Raw genomic sequence first — 19754 nt, forward strand, 5'->3', positions numbered from 1 at the left:
GTTCCTGTTGGAATATGTACTGACACCCCCTTAAGGGCAGGGTGGCGTGGCTGCCTACACATGCCACCTCCTTGGGGATTTAAAAACATGTTTTTGATTTTGAATAGCAATTAGTAATATAGTGCTATTTAAGCTATTATAAGTAAAGTTAGTAACATATTGTACAATTTCCATATAATCTATTCATTAAGTAATCTTTTTACAGTTGGACCAGGCTTGAACCCGTCCATTCAGAAAGCTTCAAATTATAGAAACAATACTGTTCTATATGAGTGACCGATTATACTTTCTTTGGCCTACATTCGTTATTCTGCAGTGAAGCTGAGGCTTATAAAGTCAAAACAAAGGAATTTAACTTGTTGTCCACCAGTTTATACAGAACTCACATTATCTATGACTTTTTTAAACTAATAGCTGTTAAAAAAAAATCTGTTTCAACAGATGACCTTGTACAATACCATGTGGTGAAAATGAATTCAGACTTATTAAATGACAAACTTGTAAAAACTAAAAGAAAAGAACAGACAATATATTCAATCCCTAATAAAAAAAAAAAAAGCCAAAAACTGTATACACACACACACACATATATATACATATACATATACATATACTCAAGACTTAATAAGCTTATATGCATAAATACTGCAATCAACCTAAAGCAGTGTCTCAATAAAAATGAGAGCAAGGGGACACACTTTACATGCAGTAGGATGGCTGTTATCAAAACCAGAAAATAGTAAGTACTAGCAAGGACGTGGACAGACTGAACACTTGAGGACTGCCAGAGAAAACACACAGTGGTACAGCTGCTACGGAAAACAGTATGGCAGTCCTTCAAATAATGGAACATAAAAGTCCCACATAATCCAGCAATTACCTTTCTACATATTTACACAAAACAACTGAAAACAAGGGCTCCAACAGGTATTTGTACAGTCATGTACAACAGCATTATTACAAAACAGTCAAAAGGTGGAAGCAACTTATGTCCAACAAAGGATGAATGGATGAACAAAATGAGATACAAACATGAAATAACAATCAGCCTTAAAAGAGAAGGAAATCCTGTCACAACATAGATATTTTTTGAGGTCAGTATACTAAGTGATATAAACCAGCTGCAAAAGGCAAAGTAATTCAGGATTCAACTTGCATAAGGTGACTAAAACAATTAAACTCTGAGAAGAGCGGGACTGGGGAAAAGTTGAAAAGAACAGTTGTTCAGTGGACTCAGAGTTTCAGCTTAATGAAACAAAATATTCTAGAGATCTGCTGCACACAGTTGACACCACTGCTTAGTACTCATAAAAAGGCTAACATAGCAAATTTTATGTTGTGTGGATTTTATCACCATAAGTGTTTAATATACATATATTTTTGGTACCAGGAATCGAGACCTTATGCTTACCAGCCAGGTGCTGTGCCACTGAGCTATCTCCCAGGCTCACCGTTAATTTTTTAAATGACAAAAAATGGGGGTATTATGACCACTAGGTAATAGATGAACTAGAGGAGGAGAAATACCCTTTTCCCATATTCCGAATTCTAATTTATTTGGCTTGGGCTGACAATTTTTTGAAAAAAATTCTCCCCAGCTGATTCTAGTAGGTATTCTGTCCATGTACACAAATACCTACTTTCTGGGTTTATAAAACAGACTAATTACCACACAATCTCATCTAGCCACAAAGTACATTTTTACCTTACTTTGATGTACCTCACATCCTATCATCTCTTTTGAATGAGCCTGTGACCATTTATTAAAAAGTTTGTTGTAATGACCATCACCTAAGGGGTCCTAGGAACCCCAAACAAATCAAGCCAATCAGCATATAGGTAGCTGTAGCCTTAGCCTTTTCTATTTTGACTAGAGAGGAGAGTAGTAAAGAATGTAGGTAACTACCATGTCCTTTGCCTTAAGGGACACAGAAAGAATGCTACAGTGTGACTCATGGAGTGTTTGCGAGGGTTTTTCATGTGCCTAGCACTGAAGGAACTCTATGTAAAGGGCCATTATTGTTTTATTATCACTGGTAATAAAATCCCACAAAGGTTCTGAGTAAATCTCTTAACTACTATTTCCATCAGTTATTATTATTTTTATCTTTAAATACAACCTCTTTTAAAATCATGGGTTAAAAACTCTCAACATTTTTGAGTACAGAAGGTTCCCTTTTCCAATCTGTCTAAATGATTAATACATAATAGAATTACTTTGGTGACTACTGACTTTTAAAAAATATATAATGCCAGGTGTGGTGGCCATGCCTGTAATCCCAGCACTCAGGAGGCTGAGGAAGGAGGATCGTTGTGAGTTCAAGACCAGCCTGGGCTACAAAGTGAGCTCAAGGCCAGCCTGAACTGCATAGCAAGACCCTGTCTCAAAAAGACCAAAAAAAAAAAAAAAAAAAAAAAAATTATATCTATATATCTATATATCTCTATCTCTATCTATCTATCTATCTATCTATCTATCTAAATAAATAAATTCAGCCAGGCATGGTGGACCATTCCTGTAATCCCAGCATTCTTAGAGGCAATAGCAAAAAAAAAAAATTGCAAATTGAGATTAACCTCGGCAGCTTAACATTTTGGTGAGACCCTCTCACAAAAATAAACGGACTGGAATTGGGGATGTATTTCAGTGTGAAGGCTCTTGGTTCACTATCTACTACTGCAAAAAAAAAAAAAAAAAAAAAATCTAAAAGCCCAAAAAGATAAAAGAAACAAAACTTTACCCAATAACTTTAAAAAAATTCTACCAGTTGGGGGTTAGGATTTAGCTCAGCAGCACAGCACCTGCCCGGCAAGCACAAGGTCGTGAGTTCGATTCCTGGTACTGGAAAAAAACCAAAACCAAAAAAAAATTCTACCAATTAAAAAAGATAAGAACTCCAAAATTCCTTCTAAATCCAAGTGCCTAAAATAAAAATTACTAACACAACAGCATTAATCTGGTTATTCTCTAAGTAGTAGAAGAATAGAATAATGAATAATTTTTGGAAAAGTACTTATGCATGAGTGAGTATTACAAGGAAGTGAGCTGAAGAAGGGAATAGCAGTGGTTACAGGAATGTGATGAAATCTTTTCCAGAACTCTCCTCTAGCTCATTTGTGGGTTGTTGTAGCATAAAGGAATCTACAGTAATCCAACAGACAAGAAAGATAATCTTACCACATTCTGTCATAAGGATGTATTAAAATTCCTCTCCTTAAAGTTAGAATTCGTGTGATGCAGAATGCTCTGCCATCTACACCCAGCCACAAGGACAAAGCCTAACTTCAAAGGTGCAAAAAAGTTACAACCTCGACAGTGACCATCTTGCCAAGTAAGAGCTAACAAAATTTAAATTACTTGCCAGGTGCAGTGGTAAATGCCTGTAATCCCAGCACTGCGGGCAGCCAAGGCAGGAGGATCCCAAGTTTAGCCCAGCCTGGGCAATTTAGTGAGTTAGTGAGACCCTGTCTCAAAATAAGAAATAAGAAAAGGGCTGGGAATGTAGCTCAGTGCTCAGGTCCTGGGTTTGATCCTTTTTTTTTTTTTTTTTTTTTTTTTTTTTTTTTTTTCTTTTTTTGGTTTTTCTCCGGTACCGGGAACCGAACTCACGACCTTCCACTTGCCAAGCAGGCGCTTTTGCCGCTGAGCTAAATCCCCAGCCCCTGGGTTTGATCCTTATTACCACAAAACAAACAAACAAAAATAAATCACTTGAAGTTCAATTTTTGTTTTGTTTTGTTTTGTTTCTGGTACCAGGAACCGAACTCACGACCTCACACTTGCCAGGCAGGTGCTGTGCCGCTGAGCTAAATCCCCAGCCCCTTGAAGTTCAAGTTGAAAGAAACATGTTTTTTTGTTTTGTTTTGTTTTGTTTTTTTTTAAAGAAACATGTTTCTAATAAAGGAAGAGAGGGTGGTAGGGAAAAGGACCAAATGGGACAGAGACATTATACTGGGAGACCTAGATCCTTACATTCCGTTTGAAGTCAATAAAACACACACCCACACTTTCCCAAGCTAACTCTTCTCTTGAGAAATTGACTTAGCATACCTGTATGTGTTTTCTCAGAGTCCTGGGATCATGGTGGCTCAACAGTAACAGTTTAGGGATATTGTATCTTCAGGTTTACTAAGGTTGTTTCCTAGAATCTGCAACCTTAACTGTATATACAAAGTGGCAAAATGTTGACTGAGAAAGAGCAATTTTTGCCATTGCCTCTAAGAATGCTGGAATTACAGGCATGGGCCACCATGCCTGGCTGAATTAATATATATTTTTAAAAAGTCAATAGTCACTAAAGTAATTCTATTATGTACTAATCATTTAGACTGATTGGAAAAGGGAACCCTCTATACTCATACATCATACATCTTTAAAATGACCTTGAGTGCCTGTTTCTTTCATTAAAATAATCCTTTGAAGATAGAGAATAATCTGACTAATCTTCACATTTCCTCTCAGGGCCTACAGAAATGTTTAGTGAACTGACTGAGGTCATCACCAACTGGTATTTATCAAAGGGGAGAGGGTAGGGAGAAGAAAACGCACGGAGAGTATGAGTTTATTATCATAAAACAAACAGGTGAAGAAAATGGAAGAAAGCAGACATAAGAAATAAATTACAGGGCCAGGGATAAAGCTCAGCAGCACAACACCTGCCTGGCAAACACAAGCTCCTGAGTTCGATTCCTGATAGCAACAAAACAAAAATAAAAAACAAAAAACAAATAAATTACAGAGTTTTTTAAACTATTTTAAAGATTGCCATCTGAAAACAAAAATTCTTGTCTATGGCCATACCACCCTGAACACACCTGATCTCACCTGAAAACAAAAATTCTTTATTGGATTGTTCTAAAAGAAATTAGTCTGAGCTACTGTGGCGGCACATCCTGTGATTCTAGCACTCTGGGAAGCTGAAGTACGAGGAACACAAGTTTAAGGCCAGTCTGGGCAATGTAGCAAGATCCTGTCTTGAAATGAAAAACTGGCTGGGAATGTGGCTCAATGCAAAGAAGGACCTGGGCTTAATCATTTCTCTCTCTCTCTCAGTCTCTGTCTCTCTGTCTCTCTCTGTCTCTCTCAGTCTCTGTCTCTCTGTCTCTCTCTGTCTCTCTGTCTCTCTCTGTCTCTGTCTCTCTCAGTCTCTGTCTCTCTCTGTCTCTCTCACACGCGCGCGTGTGGGCGCGCGCACGCGCACACACACATACACACACACACACACACACACACACACACACGGTTACTTTCATCTATTTCTTTCTGACGTTTTTCTTTTCTTTTCCTTTCTTTTCTTTTTTGAGACAGGGTTTCACCACGCAAGTTCAGGCTGACCTAGGACTCACTTTGTAGCCCAGACTGGCCTTGAAATTGCAGAGATCCTCCTGCCTCAGCAGGTGCTGGGACTGATTATAGGCGTGCGCCACCATGCCCAGCTCTCTGACATTTTTCCTCCCTTTCTTCCTCTTACTGGTTTTCTTCTCTTATTCCTTCCTTTTTCTTGCCGCCTAAATTGTCACTTGTTTCGCCTTCCTTCAGAAATGCCACACTTACCTCTTCTCAAAATTGAAAAGTATAGATAAATATCTCTCTCTTTTTTTTTTTTTTTTTGGTACCGGGAATCAAACTCACAACCTTGTACTTCCCAGGTAGGTGCTGTGCTACTGAGCTATATCCTCAGCTCTAATACATTCCTTTTCAAACTCACTCATATTCATGCTTTCTACTTCCTTTCAGCAAACCTGACTTCAGGGATTGACCAACTACTGAGTATAAAACAACTACTATCTATCTATTGAGGCAAGGTCTTACAGTGTAGCCCAGGCTGGCCTTAAACATGACAGTGATTCTCCTGCCTCAGCCTCTCGAGTGCTGGGGATTACAGACAAGTGCCACCATGTCTAGCAACAATAAAATTTTACAGTTGAGTTAAACTTTAAGTAATTTGGAAACAGTGACCTTGAAACAGTAACCACTATTACAGATTTACTACTTCCTCCTGATGATGTCTAACTTAAGAGGCCATCCAAAACTTAGAAAATTCTGTTCATTTCTATATGCTAAACATATCAGTGAACAAGTGATCTCTTTAGCCTTTGTGCAAAGACAGAATTATTGTTATTGTCATCATTATTATTATTATTATTATTATTATTATTATTATTATTTTGGCTGTTCAAGAGAGGCTCTCACTCTGTAGTTTAGGCTGGCCCTGAACTCACTATCTATCCCAGGGAGGCCTCAAACTTGGGGCAGTCATGCCTCTGGCCTCCCATGTCTGGTCAGAGGGTTTTTTTTTTTTTGGTACCCAGAATCAAACTCAGGACCTTGAGCTTGCCAGGCAGGGGCTGTGCTGCTGAGCGATATCCCCAGCTCTCAGAGTTATTTATATAGCAGAGAAACTGTGGAAAAGATTCACGCTAGTCAAAATATGGTTCCTTGCATTGAGAGTATCAAAATCACCTAAGAAATTGTTATAAATGAAGAATTCTATGCCCTATACTAAACCTGTAAAATCTGAACCTATACTTTTAATAAGCTCTCTATACGAGTTACATGAAAAAGTCTGAAGACTTCTCTAACCAGAATTCTTGTGTACCTGGTATGGGTTACAGGTGTGACAAGATATTGTCCTTTTGAGTCCTCAAGGTATAGGCATGGCTTTATGAAATAGAGACAATAACAGTACCTATCTGAAAGTGTAAATGAAATGCTACGTGCAAAGTCAAAAATATGTCTATATAAATGCTTAGCAAATGTTGGCCAATATTATTAACAGTTCATACTCTTTTTGTTTTTTTTTTTTCAGCTCATTTGCCCTTACTTTAAAGATCTGCAATCTTTCTTTTTTTGGTACCAGGAATTGAACTCAGGACCTCGTGCTTGCCAGGCAGGTACTGTGCTACTGAGCTATATCCCCAGCCCAGGATCTGCAATCTTATAAGACATACATAAGAAACACAAAGAAAGGAAATTAACCATCTATTCTATATCTATGTTAAATCATTTATTTTTATAAAAGAATGATTGATTAAATGTTAAATTAAATGTTAAATCATTAAATGTTAAATCATTAATTATTAAATGTTAAATCATTTATTTTTATAAAAGAAGTTAAGAAAAATGGAAAGTTTTGACCAGGGGATGCAGCACAGAGGTAGAATGTTTGCCTATCATGAGCAAAGACCTGGGTTAAATCCCCAGCAATGGAAAAAAACAAAAAAGGAGGTTTCGAGTTACTAGTATCATGGTGTTTTTCTACTGCATTATATTCTACTCACAGATAGGGATTAAGTTAATATTCCTTTCAGACATGTCTATCACCTAAAAAACTAATTTTTACTTTGGATGAATGTTAAATAAAAGCTACGTATGTTAATAATACAGGGGTGGGTGTGGTGGTGCATGCCTGTAATCCCAGCATTCAGAAGGCTGACGCAGGAAAACTGCCATGAATCCAAGGCCAGCCTGAACTACATAGCAAAACCTATCTCAAAAAATAAAAATAATATAAATCACGCTGGAAATTTCAGAAATAATCAATATTTCCTATTTTATTCAATAAATTATAAGAACAGAGCACGAAGCTGCTATTTTTATATATGCTTTATCAAATACACTCAACAACTTTCTAATCATTTAGAATAAGTTATAAATAGTTATCTAAAAATATGAAACACACACACACACAAAAGCAAAATCCTAATCAATCTACTCAAGATGTAAGAATAAATGGAGGGGATGGTCATATTTAACACAATACTAAAGAACTTGGCAAGGGCTCAGTCAACCCTTGACTGCCAGGAAGCTGATGTAGGATAGCCGCATGGTTCAAATGGTGACCACAAACCTCTTTGTCTATGGCAGTGGTGTGCAACTGGGCCTCTGCAAGTTCACAGTCCAGAGCTCTCTGTAGACTGTATATGACATGGTCATATGAATGGTGTTCATCATTGAAAAGAACACAGTAGTATCTTTCATTTTTCTCCCTGTTTAAAAAAAAGATTTGTATTTAGATACTGCAAAAAATAAAGGAACAAGTTAAAAGAGGACTAAAATAACGTACACTGTCTGCAACACCATGCAGTTTCCTACATATGGGAAAGTAACACTGCTGACACTGATACAGAATCAAGCGGAATAATGACATGGAATTAAAAACTCCAAGCAAGGTGGGGTAGCAGTGACTATAGTCCTAGCTCCTGGGGGGCCAAGCAGGAGGATTGCTTGAGCCCAGGAGCTCTCAGCCAGCTTAGGCAACATAATGAGACTTTATCTCAAAAAAAAAAAAAAAAAAGAAAAGAAAAAACCAACTTAATGGAAGTATTTCTTTTTCTACGTTTTTTTCTCCATCTTTAAAAATTATCTTCAGGGCTGGGGATATAGCTCAGTGGCGCAAGCACCTGCCTAGAAAGTACAAGGTCCTGAGTTCAATTCCCAGTGCCAAAAATAAAAATAAAAATTATCTTCAAAAGTCCCATTTTAGTGGCAATAGGTCTCAAGTACAACTTTTAACTTTTAGGTTCCATTCTGACAAAGAGACAGGCCTGAGACTCCACTTTCAAGGTCACAGTGTTTTATTAACATTTAGTTTCTAGCACATTTTATTATATTTCTTTCTGTGTTTACCTTCTACTTCAGTGATACTGGTAGAGTACATTTATTTTATTATGATTTGTTTGTGGCCATAATGCCAATAAGAAGCACGAGGCACCGAAACTCCAATGTGAATACAGAGACCAATGCTACCTGTACACACTATGACTTTGAGCAGCTCTCCTGTTTTTTGGCAAGTGGCTCATATTATGTTTATCAACAAAAATTTCTTAAAAGGTTTAAATGACATATATTATCATCTATTTGAAATTAACATATTTATAGACACAATTCCCCAATACTTTTATTTCTCCAAGAAGTTTATGGACCATCAACAGTCTAAACAAAGCCAGGTGTGATGGTGCACGCCTGTATTGAGTTCGAGGCCAGTCTGAACTACATAGCAAGACCCTGTCCCCACCCCCGCAAAAAGAGTCAAAACAATACATTTCATGTCTCTCTATATTAAAATCATTCTTTTTCCTATGCAAAGCAAACAGAAAACCTCTGTAAACTCAAGAAGCAACTGTATTTAGATGTGCTGCACTTTTGGGACATTGTCACTATTACAAAGGAGGAAAAATTCCCACTTGAAATGCATCTCCATATTAGGTCCAGATTTCCATTTTGCATTTGTAAGTTAAGAACAACTATTACTATCACTGAAAGACTTAATTGCCATTAGAAATTGCTGGGTTTTAACTAAAAAAACACCTACAAGTGCAATAACCCTAGCAAAATATTAGCATAGAATGAGGAAAAGGGCTATTTCTTTATTCTCTTTATGAAATTTTCCTGATAAGACAAAGAACTAAAGATCTGGGATAAAGGAAGACATACTGTTCCAAAGTCACAGGTTATTCACAATTCTCTTGGAGAACCCTGAAGTTGATCAAGGCCAGGATCAAATGGGGCAGGTTTTTGATACAGAGATTGGTGTCTGCTAAGTTCTTATAAACTTAAGAACAAAACCCCCCAAATGTTGATTTTTCCTAGAAAGTCAGGACTTGCAAATACTCTTCTTTTGACTTAACTTCTTTATAATGTCTAGTGAAGTAGTTCACATAAATATTTTGAAAATACTGTACTCCCAAGAGATAAACTCTGTAACTTTTTTTATAATGGTACATTAAGTAAATAGTCACAAAAATAGCTATCCAACACTTACTTTACAATATAAGTAACCATCACGAAATCCTGTCCTCACCTTATCTGTAGTTCCTGAGGCAGTTGTTTTTCCTCTTCCCAGATAGTCATTTCTACAATGTATCTTATCACTGAAGGAAATATTTTCCTGGCTTGAGCAATGACCTCTTCATTCAAAGGACAATGTGAATTCTGTAAGAAAATAGAGAGAAATACTGAATAGATGTATATGAACAGATGGATGAAGATAATGTTATTGATTTTAACATTTTTTCTGAAGTAAGGTCTTGCATTGTTTCCCAGGATGGCCTTGAACTCATAACCTTCCTCTTCAGCCTCCCCAACAGCTGGAACTACAGGTATACCCTACCTTGTCCAGCAAAATAATCACTTTCATGAGTTTATTACAACATCCTCCAGGGATGAGTTCAGCTGGGGTCAGGAGTTGACATTATATCAATACTGTATCAACAATTGTATCAACACTGTTTAGTTTAACCTCTTGTAGCCAAGTTAGTGTTACAAATCAAAGAAAAGAACAGAGGCAGGACTGCTGAAGGAAAAAGTTAAAAATGGACAACAATAATATATGGCATCTTATTAAAGCAGCACCTACAATGTTCTATGTTTAGTCATACATACCAACATCAATAGCTGTTTCTTAGCTATTCAAAAACCAGATAAAATCTCCTATCTCTCTTTTGGCCTCCCGTTTATATTCATTCTTTACTTTGGTTGCCTTACAACCCGTAAACACCTTCTGTCTCTTGACTCTTCCCTCTTATCTTTCTATTTTTCTTTTCCTTTCTATCTTTCATATACATATTATTAGGATTTACCTGACTACCATTAAAGTTATTTTTTTCTGTGTGTTTGAGACAGGGTCTCACTATACAGTTCAGGATATGCTTGAAGCTCATTTTGTAGCCCAGGCTGACCTTGAACTCATGATCATCCTGCCTCAGCCTCCCGTGTGCTGGGATTATAGGCATGAGCCAGAACATCTGGCTCCCTCTCCTTTTATGGAATGGTAAAATAGAAAACAAAATAACTGCCAACTCAGACTGCTATCATAATTCTACAAGTCTGTCCTTTAAAACTGAAGGAGAAATAAAGACCCACCATGAAGTATAAAGCATAGAAATAAATGAGCAGTATGCCAGCACTGCAGAAAATAAAGCGAATCCTAAACACATATTAAGAAGACAGTAACAAACATGAGACCAAGGGAAAGAATAAATCTCACTGGGAAAATAGATAAACAAATGAAAAATGAATCAAATATGAGAACAACAAAATGACAAGAATTAGTACATACCTTCAATAATAACACAATGTAAATGGCCTTAATTCTCAAATTAAAAGATAAAGACAAATTGAATGAAAAACAAAACCTAAACAGGGCGTGGTGGTGCACACCTGTAATTCCAGCATTGGGGGCGCGGCCTGAGGCAGGAGGATTGCTGCAAGTTCTAACCCAGCCTGGGCTACATAGTTAGTTCAAGAGCAGCCTGAACTATATGGTAAGACCCTGTCCCAAAAAACAAAAACAAAAACAAAAACCCAAAAAGACCTATCTATATGTTGCTCTCAAGAAAAAATATCTTACTGGGCATTGTTGTGCACTCCTATATTCTCAACTGAGGTTACCAGAAATAGAACTCAGTACCTTGTGCTTGTCAGGAAGGTGCTTGTGCCACTGAGCTATATCTCTAGTCCCTAATATTAAATTTTATTTATTTTTTTCAATATTAAATTTTAACCTAACTTCTTTAGACAATGAATTATTCTGTAGCCACCAAACTACTAACCTATTCATTTACTCTTTAGCACAATTTTTTTCTCACTTCTCAGTGCTACACAGTTTGTTTCACCTTTGCTCAGCATATCTTCTCTCTGCAGTTTGCTCAGAAGCCTCTGAGAGAGATGGGCGCCAAAGGTACTTATGACCAGTACTGGTGTACCACATCCCTGTTCCTTACCTTTTTTGAATAATTTGAGCTGAAGAGTTAAAATCTACTTATTACTTCTACACTGTAGCAGAAGATGGGTTCTTTAGGAGAGGTCCAAGTAAGAACATAACAATTTTTTTTTTAGTGTTTTTTTTTTGTTTTTGTTTTTGTTTTCTGGTACTGGGAATCTAACTCATGACCTCATGCTTGCCAGGCAGGCGCTGTGCCGCTGAGCTAAATCCCCAGCCCCCATAACAAATTTTTAAGAAAAGCATTTATACCTTAGAAAATATGGTCAATTACAAAGAACAAAAGAATTAAAACTTAAGTCAAAACAAAAGCCTAAAATAAGCAACTGAATTAGTAATTAACAAGAACACATTACAGAACTTGAGAGGAAATGCAAATAGATATATGAGAAAGGAGCCTCTCTTAAAAAACAATTGCCAAATGCATGGTGATTGGCTATTAGTATCAATCCGGTCTGATCACACTTAGTAAACTTCTATTTTGCTTGGCACAATGCCATCCAGTTGGCAGAGTGTGGATTTCACATTCACCAAAGCAAAGAGAAAACAAAACCCTAAATACACAGTACTGCATTGCATGGATTGATTATGTGTTACACTGAAGGTATTTTTCTCACACTCACATCAATCAGTTCCAGAATATCTTTCATCTTCTAAAACTAATTACAAATCTAATGAAATCCAAGATCAAGTTAGTTCAGGACTGACATCAATGCTCTGTGGTCTTATGATACAGAAAACCTCAAAGTAAGGCACTGACTTAAAAAACTCAATATGCCAATTTAACTCCTACAAATTCTTTTCCTCAAAAGAGACCCTTTATCAGCTACTTTGAAGTCCAAAAATCGCCTTCTGGGAAGACCAGTCATGGAATGAAGAAGGTAAAAAAGTCATGTAAGGGCTGTATATGTAGCTCAGTAGTAAAAGTGGTTGACAAGCATGCATGAGGCTCTAAGTTTGATCATGAGCACCACAAAAAGAAAAGCTCACGCTGGAAAGCTCTCTCCAACTATATGCCAAAACATTTCAATTGCTTTTTAAAAAATCGATGAGGAAAAATAACTGAGGAGGAGCTGGGCATGATGGCACAGCTATAATCCTAGCACTTAGGAGGCTGAGACAGGATTGCTGTAACTTCGAGACCAGCCTGGGCTATAACGTGAATTCAAGACTAGCCTGAACTATATAGCAAGGCCCCTCACAAAAAAATACTGAGGAAACTACATTAACCAAAATTAAAACCAATATTAATAGTGAAATAGTTAAAATTAATAATAATCAAATAAAATAATCAAAACTAGCTCTTCAAAAGGTGGCTACAAGATCAATGCATGATATATGCATGTATGGAAATGTCACAGTAAAGCCCATTAATTTATATAATTAATATATGCTAATAACTATAATAAAGGGGCTCTAAAACAAAAACAAGACAATGTATTGACAGGGTTAAAACTAAATAGAATATTTCAGATAATGAATAGCTAATAAATTTGTTAACCAAATAATAGGTAGCAAATGAATATTTGGCAAAAGAAGGAGTAATCATTTGGGATCAGGACAAGTGAACCAATAAGAGAGGCAAGGCGATCTAAAAATAGTGCTGAAGCTGGGCATGATGGTGCACACCTGCAACCCTAACATAAGGAGGCTGAGGCAGCGCTGGGGATGTAGCTCAGTGGTGCAGTGCCTGCCTTGCAAGCATGAGGTCCTGAGTTTGATTCCCAGTACCAAAAAAGGAAATAGTAAAAAGAAAAGCCCCCACCCGAAAAGCCCCTTAAAGAAAAGGAAGCTGAGGCAGAAGGAAGCCCAGCCTACCCTATAGTGAATTCAAGGCTGACCTGAATTACAGGGCAAGAGACCTTGTCTCAAAACAACCACTACCACAAATAATAAATAAAAAGTAGTGCTAAATGACAAATGACAAAACCTTAATCCAAAAGGTGAGTGGGTAATGGCTAAATGAACATTCTCTGTACTATTTTTATTTTTGCAACTTTTTGTAAACTTGCAATTTCCAAATTTAAGGTTTTAAAAACATACATTGACACTACAGTCTAGACTAGATGTACAAATATGGGCAAATCCCCATATTTTGGGGTTCTGTCTCCACATCTGTAAAACAATGCTACCACACCTATATCATAAATAATGAGGATAAAAGGGTACAATGCATGTGAAAGAGGTTTACTGTCAAATGTTACACAAAATGTGTCTATTGTCCTGTCTACTGGGGAAGCTGAGAGAGGAAGATCTCTTAAGCCCAAGAGTTCAGGACCAGCTTGGGACTTCCTCTTTCTCTCTCTGTTTGTTTTTTTTTTTTTTCTTTTCCCAAGAGTTCAGGACCAGCTTGGGACTTCCTCTTTCTCTCTCTGTTTGTTTTTTTTTTTTGTCTTTTTGAGACAGTGTCTAGCTATGCAGTTCAGGCTGGCCCTGAATTCACTCTATAGCCCAGGCTAGTCTCTAACTTGCAAAGATCCTCTTGCCTCAGTGTCCTGAGTGCTGGGATTACAGGCATGCACCACCACGCCTAGCCTTCTTTCTTTTTTTGAGACTTAAATTTTTGATCTGGGAGGCTATTATCAACATGCACCATCATACCAGATTTCACTTTTTGGTAGTGTCTTTTGGAGCACAAAAGTTTAAATTCCAATCAAATCTAATTGATCTTTTTTGTAATCCCAGAACTCAGGAGGCTGAGGCAAGAAGACTGCCACAAGATAGAGGCCATAGTGAGCTCAAGTCCTGCCTGACGACATGCTAAGACCCTGTCTCAAAAAAAAATAAAATGAGTAAAAAAAAAAAAAAAACAAAGAAATAATTTATCTTTTCTTTTCATCTCCTGGGATTGGAGATTGAATCTAAGACCTTGAACATGCTAGGCAATCAAGTACTCTCCCACTTCCCACTGAGCTTTTTTTTTAAACTCATACTTTAGATATTATAGCTATTAATTTATTGCCAAATATGATGATGTAGTGATTTACGTTGTTATGGCAGTTATCTAAAATTTCTCCCAAAAAGGTGCACTATGTTGGAGGTGTGGTTGCCAGCTTATGGGCTTTTGCGAGGTGACTGGGGCATAAGGACTTTCCCTATACTTATCGACATGTGCATGTGGTGTTGTTTATTTTACTTACATGGTACATTACACGGATCGATTTTTTCACATGTTAAAATTATACACAAATTGAGCATCCCTAACCTGAAAGCTGGGTTTCTGATTTTTGGATTTGGGATGCTCAATTGGTAGTCTACACAAATATTTTAAAAAGTCCAAAATCTCCAAAATCTGAGTAAGTTCTGGTCCCAAGTTATGTTAGCATTTCACTGTCCTTCATATGGGGGGCTTATTATGCCCTATCACTCCACTTTAGTAATGAACGACATCAACACTGGTGACTGGCTTGGGCTAATGACAGCAGGATACTGTCTTAGTCACTTTCCTGTCACTGAACATAACACCCAACACCACAACTTAAAAAAGCTGAGGGCTTTTTTTGTTGTTTTTTTTTTTTGTTTTGAGACAGGGTCTCACTACGCAGTTCAGGCTGGTCTTGATCTCACTTTGTAGCCTAGGCTGGCCTCGAACTTGCAGTGATCCTCCTGCCTCAGTCTCCTGAGTGCTGGGATTACAGGCATGTGTGCCACCATGCCCAGCGATAAGAGCAGAGGTTTATTTTGGCTCACAGTTTCAGTACATAGTCAGCTGGTTCCAAGGCAGAAACAGGATGGCAGAGGGGTGTGGCGAAGGAAAACAAACAGCTCATGGCAGCAGGAAGCAAGGAAAGAAGGTAGGAGACAAGGACTAGAATATACCCTTCCAGGCCATGCCCCTAGTGACCCATCTCCTAATAGCAAGTCATCTGCAGCACCACACGATCTTACCACCGTCCAAAAGCCTCACCTCTGAATACAGCCCTTTGGGGGACATCCCATGTCTAAACCATAATAGCCATCTCCATTAAAAATCTCTTTTTTCTTTTCTTCTTCATGACTAACAAATACTTTAGAATGATGGAAATACTGTTCTTGGTCAACCTCAATATGGTTTTAGCACCCATTAATAATCCTTATCTCAAATCAAGCTTTAGACCTTGCAAAATGTTGATTTTCCTAATTCTACTATTCCTTTCCTACTTAAGTTAGCATTCCTCTAGATATAAGAGCTTTTCCCAATGAGCTAGGGGTCCCTGGTTACCACGAAACACAATTTGTTATGGAAAAGGTAGAATAGTTGTTTATTTCATTTCCTTTAATCATTAATTTTTGTAGAAAGGAATTGATGCAATAGTTACTCCCATGGTAGCAAATAGGTTTTTTTTTTACTTAGCTCTCATTTAACTTCATTAGGAACTCATGAACTTGTACATATTCAGTGTGATTCAATCAATTAAAGTGGTTGTTTATTATTTATTATTTGATGCTCCCATTATTTAACTAAGGTTAATGGGAGCCTTTTCAAACTAGGTCCTTGGATCTTTTGATACAAGCCCATCTGCACAAGTTCACCTTAAATATTCCTCACCTCAATCTAAAATCAAGTATTTAAACTATAAGCCTGATTTCTCTGAGTGAGAAATGGTACTTAAGAGACCAAAATCTGGGCTGTACAGGTGTTCCCCGTTACAGGACCATCTGGAACAGTCTAAGTGAGGTAGGAAGATAGGTATGGTATAGACTGCCTGGAAGGGAGGCATGGCTGTGATTCCAGAATCCATGCAGAACCACCTCTCCAGGCCCTGTATATGGAATTCTCATGGGTTCCTGCCATGGGTGAAAGAGATAAAAGGACACAGACACCATAAAGAGTGTGGTAGGGTGGCTTTTCCTCATGGTAGCCAGCCCTGTGCCCTTCAGGATGTACTTTTATTTTTCCTGTCTTTTGCTCCCAAGTTCACTCTGCAAAGCCAGTTTATCCCGTACCCTTTATGTTGAATTTTTCAAATAAATGTTGTCACCATTTTTGCTTGTCTTGTTCAATTCTTTGTTCCAGATGAGAACTTGGAAACCAAGAGGAAAGCACCCCAAAAACCCAGTACTATAAACCCAGAAGAGCTATTTATTTCTTGAAGTTTTAAAAGGATTCATCTGTGAAACTACATGAACATCGCATATGGAGGAATTATTTTGTTGTGACAATTTTCTACAATGCTTTCAGTACTGAGAGTTGAGCCCAGGGCCTTAGCACTGAGCTATATTCCCAAGCTCCCACTTCCCCTATATACTGTTTTTTTTTGGCAGGGGGAGACAGGGTCTCTCTAAATTACTAAGTTGCTCAGGCTGGGTTCTAAGGACTCTGCCTGAGATAACAGGCATGCATCGCCATGACCAGCACTAAACTTTTTCAATGGTTACTGATTAAATTTTCTCTCCACTTTTGAGTAAATCATGGCATTTTATGCTGTCTGATAAACTCATTTTCAGATGTACCACATAAGTAGAATTTTTAAAAAATGCTTTTCTCAACAGGTGCTGGGAAAGTCTTTATGATCCTCTGCTCCATAAAGTTGTGGTGCTGGATATTGTGCCCAGTGCCAGCAAAATGACTAAGACAGTATCCTACTGTCATGAGCCAAAACCAGTCATTCTAACTCTTGTATAATCTTTTTAATCCACATTTACCTGTGGTTCTATGCTTATTTCCCCATCTCATTTCTAAGTATCTATATCTGAGGCTCAGATTTTCTTCTTGGACACCCTAGTCACTGTAGAAGAGATATATTCTATTTAACCTACTTGACTTTTTCTTTAAGAGTTTGCTGAATTTATATGTCAAGTCTATTGTTTTCTAATTTGTTACATTTTTTTACCTATCAGTACTTACTTTTAAAAATTTTTAGGCTTATATATTATTTATTCTTATCACATTGATTGCCTACCAAGAAATATTCTGTATTCTTTTTTTTTTTGGGGGGTACCAGGAATCGAACTCAGGACCCTGCACTTGCCAGGCAGGCACTTGTGCTGCTCAGCCATATCCCTGGCCCCTGGATTCATTTTATACTGTGAATTTATTCCTTATTTTAATTTTCTGTGGTTCTAGAGATTGAACACAGGGCCTTGCACACACTAGGAAGCACTCCACACTGAGCTTTATTCCCAGTCCAACTTATTCCTTCTTAGAGAAACTATCATACCTTTAAATTCTCTGGAATGGAAAAGAACTGCATACATATTAAATATTAAAACAAAATGATTAGGAGTCTAAATAGGATTCACTTTAACAAAGACACATAATATTTATTCTTATTTAATTCCAGCAAGTTTTAAATAGCAATTTTTAAAAAAATAATATTCTTACCTCCTTTGTAGTACCTGCTCTTCCAGGTTCATGATTTATACAAAAAGGACCAGTTTTCCAGGCCTCTGTGTCTCCACAGTCACAAAACCCTCCTCCAGTAGAAGTATGCATCTGACCAATGAAAAATGAGTTTTATTTAACATCAAAACACATTTCAAAGCAAGAAAGAATGTTAAAGATGACTCATATAATTTATGTTTGTGTGCCAAGTGAGGTGGCATATACCTATCAACCCAACTATTCAGCAAATCAAGGCAGGAGGATCGTAAGTTCCAGGCCAGCCTAGACATTTTCACAAGATTCTATCTCAAAATATAAATTTAATAAAGGGCTGGGAATAAAGTTCAGTGGCAGAACCAGGCCCTGGGTTTACTTTCCAGTACTAAAAAGAAAGAAAAATTTCACCAATATTTCAACCTTCATTGCCTTTAATGTAATAAAAACTAGATGTAACAAAAATCATTTTAGTTACTAAAAAAAATCCAAAATCTTGAATACATCATAACAAAATGAACCTTCAAAATTAATAAGTTCTTGGGGCTGGGGATTTAGCTCAGCGGCACAGTGCCTGTCCGGCAAGCGCAAGGTCATGAGTTCGATCCCCAGTACTGGAAGAAAAACAAAAAACAAAAAACAAAAAATTAATAAAAAAAAACCAAACCAAACAAACAAAAAAAATTAATAAGATTTTGAAAAAAACTTTTTCAATAGTTTTTAAAATTCTGAATTAATGGAAAACCAACTGAAAAGTGTGAAAAAGATATAACACCTAGAATACTTGAAAAAATGAGACTTTTGGATAAAGTCTTTTATGAAATCAGTATAATGATACTATGCAGTATAAATTACAAAACATTGGGGATGTAGCTCAGTAGCTTAACTTGCTTAACATGTGCATGTTCCTGGGTTCAACCCCTGACACCAGAAGGGAAACATGAAAAAGAAATGTATAAAATACAGTTATGTTCATTTACACTGAGGTCTCACAGCCACTAAAATTTACTTAATCTATTTCCTTTCAGTCTTTCTAAAACAAAAAAATGTAAAATAAACTCTGATAAAGGATAATGGCAACAAATTGATTTTGAAGCTCCCCAACATATAGTAAGGGTTCCACAAAACCACGTATGATCCATACTTTCAGCATTAGCAGGAAACAAAAATTAAACACTATGACCCTCAGAAGACTTGTTCCAACACAGTTCCTATTGCCTGTGGGTGTAGACAGTCAGAGAGGGGAGCTAATGACACTGTGCACAAGAGTAGAGAGGTGCAGAAACAGAAGAAGACAGTGAAGGAAAACAGGAAATAGGAAAATTAAAAATCCTACAGGAACATGAAAGAAGACATGCCAAAGCTTCCTATCTCACTCCCATCATCATCTATGAACTTACACAGAAGAGGATATAACTAACAGAAGAAAGCACTTACTCCTGTTTATGAAGTGAAAAAGAATAGGAAAAAAGCAGACCGTATGTATATGTTCTGTAGAAAAGAAAACAATGAAGCAAAAATGTAAAGAAGGCAGGGCATGGTGGCTCATGCCTATAATCCCAGCACTTTGGAGGCTTAGGCAGGATGATTATTACAAGTTGGAAGCCAGCCTGGGTTACAGAGCTCAAGGCCAGCCCAAACTGCAGAGCAAGAACCTGTCTCAAAAAAAAGGTAAGTCAGACCCAGAACCCAATGACAAAGCTAAGAACACTGTAATATAATGCTCCAAGATG

At 37.2% G+C, this 19754-nt stretch overlaps 1 protein-coding gene across 4 annotated transcripts in view; it reads right to left on the reverse strand.

The window, feature by feature from the left end:
• Positions 1 to 19754, reverse strand: part of Ubr1 (ubiquitin protein ligase E3 component n-recognin 1) — a 159924-nt gene that overhangs the window by 108183 nt on the left and 31987 nt on the right. For all 4 annotated transcript variants that reach the window (XM_013512443.1, XM_005381366.2, XM_013512444.1 and 1 more), the window contains exons 4-6: positions 18028 to 18138; positions 9804 to 9934; positions 7851 to 7989 (exon numbers count right to left, since the gene is read on the reverse strand). In XM_013512443.1, the coding sequence (XP_013367897.1) occupies positions 7851 to 7989; positions 9804 to 9934; positions 18028 to 18138 (381 nt within the window). The remainder of the gene's footprint in view (positions 1 to 7850; positions 7990 to 9803; positions 9935 to 18027; positions 18139 to 19754) is intronic.

This window comes from Chinchilla lanigera, unplaced genomic scaffold, assembly GCF_000276665.1.
Source record: "Chinchilla lanigera isolate Chin_1 unplaced genomic scaffold, ChiLan1.0 scaffold00015, whole genome shotgun sequence".
In the NCBI taxonomy this organism is placed as follows: Eukaryota; Metazoa; Chordata; class Mammalia; order Rodentia; family Chinchillidae; genus Chinchilla; species Chinchilla lanigera.